At 42.0% G+C, this 6000-nt stretch overlaps 1 protein-coding gene across 1 annotated transcript in view; it reads right to left on the reverse strand.

Moving 5' to 3' along the window:
• Positions 1–6000, reverse strand: part of EPS15L1 (epidermal growth factor receptor pathway substrate 15 like 1) — a 51073-nt gene that overhangs the window by 44285 nt on the left and 788 nt on the right. The window contains exons 2-5 of the mRNA XM_008639991.2: positions 3633–3693; positions 1144–1275; positions 836–925; positions 545–592 (exon numbers count right to left, since the gene is read on the reverse strand). Coding sequence (XP_008638213.2) covers positions 545–592; positions 836–925; positions 1144–1275; positions 3633–3693 — 331 coding nt within the window. The remainder of the gene's footprint in view (positions 1–544; positions 593–835; positions 926–1143; positions 1276–3632; positions 3694–6000) is intronic.

Below are 6000 nucleotides of genomic sequence, written 5' to 3' on the forward strand. Positions count from 1 at the left end.
ACAGCCCCATAATGACAACTACCCCTTTGCTTTTAAAGATGAGTCAGGAAAATTTTTACAGTAACAAGAAACAAAGAGCAGAAAATTGGAAGTTAGTTTTTATGAAGAACTCTCCTCAACAATTTAACAATTTTTCTTAAAAATTAGTAATGTTTTGAAAGAGTTTATCTGTATCTACAAGTAACTTGCTATTTGATATTCCAAGCTAGTTTTAATAAAAATGCTAGAGTTTTTTACCCAAGAGAGTCTTCTAAAACACAATCATACTTTGCATTTGTGACTCGATGACTGTGTATCTGCATAGCACACACACTGATTATTTACAAAACAAAAGAGATACAGAAAATTAGAACCAAACTTCTCCTGCAGCCTCACTGAGTAGTACACTTGGATATGAGCAGTGCTGGGGAAAAAAACTCATCTTGTAAACAAAAACTCAACCCAGAAAAAGTTAACAATAACTACTTGTGGTACCAGGGTTTGATTGAAACAAGGCTAATCTAGGAAAGGTAATATAGGAAGTCTACACGAACATTTCATTTACCTGTTTATCTAAGTATCCTTTACCCTCTGGGTCAGCCAAATCCCATATCTGTGCAGACACAAAATAAAAGCCATTGTGAATTTCAAATAAAATTTAACTCGGCTCAACAGTTCCTACTGTATGTCTTCTTAAAGCGTTCATTCAGCTTTCAAATTATGACATACAATGCTATTGAATTGTCAAGTTAAAAGCAAAAATGTTACACAAAAGACAATTTTTCTTTTTAAATTTTTCCTTTCACTTAAAAAAGTGTACAGACAATTACTGCATTATCCAAATCCTTCAACTTACTTTTCCAAGGACAATATCAGAGAGACCTGATTTTTTAAGAAACAGCGCAGCTTCACTTGCCCCAACTCTCCCTGTGTATGCTGGATCTACCTGAAGGAGAAAAATTAACATTTAATTGAAACACAACTGCTGTGAAAGCAAATTTAAGAAATGCAATGTCTCTCGCCCCTAGGTCAAAAGGAGTTACACAAACTGCATCACCACTCAGAATTCACACAGGTTTAGCACTGCAATGGGGAAAAGAAAGAGAAGGGAATCTTGGGGAAGAAGAAACTGCACTTTATTTTTACTTTTTTTTAAGAACGTACCTGTTTGTAGTAAGTTTCATATATTGGATTCCCGGTAGAAAACTGAAACACAAGTAAGAAAACGGAATAAACAACAATCAGAACTGACAGGAAAAGAAACGTAGCACTTTGTGTGTTACTTCTATCAAACACCTAAAACAGTGTGTTAATTTGCTGTGTTACAAACTGGACACTTGAAATTTAAGTGTGGATAACAGTGATCCACCAAGACCACAGGCTATTGTCACCTCTTAGAACTTCTCATTCATCAGGATTCCTACCTCTCCTCACACTTTTACTTAATGACACTACAAAGTAATAAGGTTTTGAAGAATAGCTTCAAATTATTTGCCCAAGTATTTCAGGTTATCAGTATGAGAACTACTGATAACAAAGGCCCAGCTTTCAACACAATGCTGACCTGACTACCTCCTGCACTGTATACATCCTTACAGAGTATTTTCAGCAGACAATTATACACACACACACCCCCCGAGCCCTGTGCCTGTGTTAACACATTTTCAGGACTAGGAACTTAAACTGAAATAGACTTTAAAAAGAAAAAAAAGAAAAAAAAAAAAAGAAGAATGAACGGCAAATTAACAACTCTCACAATTTCCTGATGGCACCGTTGGAGGATTTCAACTTGGTGTAATCACTGCATTGCACGAAAGCTGCAGACCCAAGGGAAGCCCTGACTTTTCAGTGTACTAAACAAGCAAATCCCGGTCCCTCCTGCTGACATTCCAAGCAGATGGGAACTGGAATGCCAAAAGATGCAGAAGCCCCAAAACCCATCTTCTCACTCGCCTCCTCCAATTGCCACGTGAGCTCTAGCCCTGTGCAGGTTATCCTCCACACTGTTCTCCTCAGCCTCAATGCCAACAGCAAAACCAATCCAGTCAAAAACAGGTCAGTCCTTAGACCACTCAGAGGCCTTAAACAGAAAGCAACAAAACAACCCAATAAACAGTTTAAGAGCGAGATGCAGAGATGTCACAAAACCTGCCTGGGATAACCACTCCCCACCTCCAGGACAGCAGTCAGACACCCGAAAAGGAGTATTTCACACTAAGTTCCATCACTACTGTGTCCCCTCCCAAATGTCATCTTCTTCCTTGTCATTGTCATGGATCTCCAGATGTTCTGCCTACTCTGAGAGGAAGGAAGGCAGGAACAAGATGAAAGAAAAGACCAATCAAGAACATGAAAATTTTAGTTTATGCCAAGAAAACCTTCCCGTGAGTTTACAATAAACATGCCAAATCTTCATTTAAGGAGCGATCCATAATAACTAAATTCTCTGAACCAAGCACAAGCAAACACTGACTCTCTGAGGATTGTAGCTCTATTTGAATAGAAAAATCCGGCATTTCCAGAACAGTTTCCTAAGCATCTTAAATGTACTTCACTTATATCCATCAACAAAACAAGCTGCTGCATTTTCCAACATCAGCCCCCTCTGGAAGCTCTCGCTCTTCCTGATGGCGGACAGGATTTCCAAAGAATGCTGCAACCGTAACTCATTAATCTGACTATTCTTTTTGCTGGCATGTAAATGATCAGCACATATAAGCATTGCGTTCCTGTCCAAGCAGGAAACATCATTCAGAGAAAAGGTGGAAGTAGGAAATAGTCTGTTCCACTCTGAATAAAACCCAGCATGTTTTCAGCCAACTATCACCAAACTATGCACCCCTTGTTTAATCAGAAAGCTCTGACAAGAGAGTCAACCACCAACTACGAGCTCCTCTAATGCTCTCCCGACGCGGTGAGCGACCTAGAGCATGTAGAGACTGGATTCGTACCAAGATACAGAGCAAACCACTCCAGAGGACTGAATGATCTCATCCCATCACCAGACATTCCTGTCACCCTCGTTTGATATCGTCAGCCATGACGCGGAGCTGACTTACCTGGCAGACACGGCAGGAAGCCAGGGTGATGTGCTTCAATGCTGTGAAGTTTCTTCTACAGCAAATTATTCACCCAAGTGCTGCTGGAAAGCACTTCAGGATCAATTCTCTACTTGGGGAATTTTACAAAGATTCAGTCTCTCCGACCGATTTACCTAAATGACTACACCTCTGTGATGAAGCAGACCAGACAAAATGGGTTCAAGTGATAAAAATAGCACAGCTCTCTATCTACCCGTCACCACATGCCATGACATCACTATCATTCAAGAGGATTCTGTAATTTGGTGACACCTGCTGATGAAAGACCTACCCAAGACTGTCAACGCTGGCAGAGACAAAAATTTTGAAGAGCCCACAGCTGATGATGTCAAAGCATAACCTGTTAGAGAGGTTCAGTTTGATTAACAGTTTACCCACCTCATGGTTCCTATGCCTGCTCTATACTCCCCAAAACATCACCTCTGACTAATATTTTAGACCACCTGCCAAACAGACCCTTCGGAGCCCTAGTGCCTTGCTGTTTAATCCCCAAGTTGATTTCCTGTTCAGAAGTTCAAGTCTTGAGCCTGCACAGTGACAGCAGATCCGTACACTGCGTTTGTGGTACGCAGTGCGCACGCACGGATACCGCTCCGAGTCCCTTACTGCAGGCCTGGGAAAAAGGCAGGAGTAAGCTCCTGCCGCCAGAACAATTCATACATCCAGTTCTCTTTCCTGAGGTCATCTCAGGGTCACAAAGAGCTCTGGATCACATTCATTATTTTCCTTGGTGCCCCTTCTCTTTAAAAATTTTCTTTCAGCCGTGCTAGCCATACCATAGGAGAGCTGAAAACAGGGAGTGTAAAAGACGAAAAAAAAAAGATGTTCACAAAGACAAGAGCCAAAAGAAGGTTGCTGCTGCCCCAAAATGAGTGCCTTTGCCCTTACGTTACCTGACAAGTATCCTGAGTTGTCTTAGAAGATTGAGCTACAAAAGGATCTGCACTGTCCCAATACCTCTAACATAACTCTCCAGAACCTGTTGAAGCTGTAGGATGAACAGGCTTTGCACAGCGGAAAGACCACATAAAATGTAAGAAAATAAACTTATTGAAGGTAAACAACTGAAACCAAATTGAACTCCAAGAACTGATTTCACAGGCTTGCTCTTCAACTAGGTTTATACATAGCCAGGTGAAACAAAGACAGCCGAATGTTAAATACGAATAATACAGAATCATAGAATCACAGAATCCCAGAAGGGTCTGTGTTGGAAGGGACCTTAAAGATCCTTTTGCTCCACCCCCTGCCATGGGCAGGGACACCTTCCACTAGACCAAGTGGCTCCCAGCACCATCCAACCTGGCCTTGGACACTGCCAGGGATGGGGCAGCCACAGCTGCTCTGGGCAACCTGTGCCAGGGCCTCGTCACCCTCAAAGGAAAGAATTTCTTCCTAAAATGATTATTATAATAAATGATTAATGATCAAATATGATCAAACATTTTAAGCTGCTCGAATTACCCATGCTGTTTGCAGCTCTTAATATGTTGGTATCAATGTTCTTATTTTATATCTTTCTGAATGGACATGCCTCAACATTATAGCACGTGTACCCTCTCCTATTCTAATTCCATTCCTGGCATTTACTCTAAGTACACATCTCCTTAGTAATCACAAAACGGAGGCTATTAAAAGAGGAAGTTTATTACTTTAAGAGAAATTCTGTTTACTGCCCTGATTACAGCTAGATTACTCTTGACAGTTCAATATAGGAAAACAAGCTTTCAAACTACAATGCTTCCACTGAATTACTTGGAAAATACTATAAAAATAACTGGTATGTTTACAGAATGTGGTCCTTTATCCCCTAAACATAACATTTTTTATCAAAAGGAATACCATTGATTCCAGTCTCTCAAATAGCAACGGGAATTTAAACAACAGAGAAACTGCATTTCTAGAGTAAATATTTGATAATTATTTGATTTTTACCAATGCACTATAGAGGTTTCACAACTATTTCACATCCAGAGTTTATTTGACTTACATATTTTGCACCACATTAGTCACTTGAAAATTTTTGGTAACAGTTTGTGTGCACACGGATGTTTTCAGATGTTTCCGAATATGTCCACTTAATCAAACCAATGTTAATCAGGACTCCTGCTATTCAGAAGCTAAACAGCAATACATGTTCTTAGTAAGACACACAGCAAGTTATGTTATCCAAGCACCACGTAACTCCACTGAGAGAGAAATTTTTACAGTATCGCATCTCAAAGATCATTACCAAAAGTAAATCGATATATTTAAATAATAATAGGAGTCATTCTGAATTCTTGACTGGCCTAGGCACAGCGTAGAAAATAGTTTTAATTTCAAGGCATTGAGGGTAGTGGGGTGGTGTTACTTTTCTTTTGCTTTAAAGCAAAATAAGTAAACCGATTCTCTTCACAGGGCTATGGAAAAAAATAAACCGCGGACACACTGCTTAGGCTTGAATTATTCGGGTGAGAAATCAATCAAAAAACTTGTAACAACAGAAATCAACCCAGGGATCCCAAGCATTCAACCAGAGCTGGAAACAGCCTCTCCCAAGGGTCAGGGATATGTGCCGTGTCCCCTGCCCTGCAGAGAAGCCCATCCTCCTCCTGACAGGCGACCACCTCCCGCTCATCCCTCAGCCCCTTCCCGGTGTCCCCGCGCTACGGCCGCGCTCCTCACGCACGTCCTAAACACCACACACAGTCACGACACCCGGTCACAACAGTGCAGCAGCCCCAGGCGGCATCAACCCCCCCGGTAAGAACAGGAAAACGGGGTGACGTGCGGAGCCCCAGCCCTTGCCTTGAAACCCCCGGCCCGCGGTAATCCCGGCGGCTCGGGGTGGGGAAGCGCCAGGAGACCCTCAGCCCCTCCCCAAGGACGCAGCTCCAGGGCCTCCAGGAGGGGAGGGCGCCGGCGCGGCTTGGGGTCC

This window comes from Corvus brachyrhynchos, unplaced genomic scaffold, assembly GCF_000691975.1.
Source record: "Corvus brachyrhynchos isolate BGI_N302 unplaced genomic scaffold, ASM69197v1 scaffold158, whole genome shotgun sequence".
NCBI classification, from domain to species: domain Eukaryota; kingdom Metazoa; phylum Chordata; class Aves; order Passeriformes; family Corvidae; genus Corvus; species Corvus brachyrhynchos.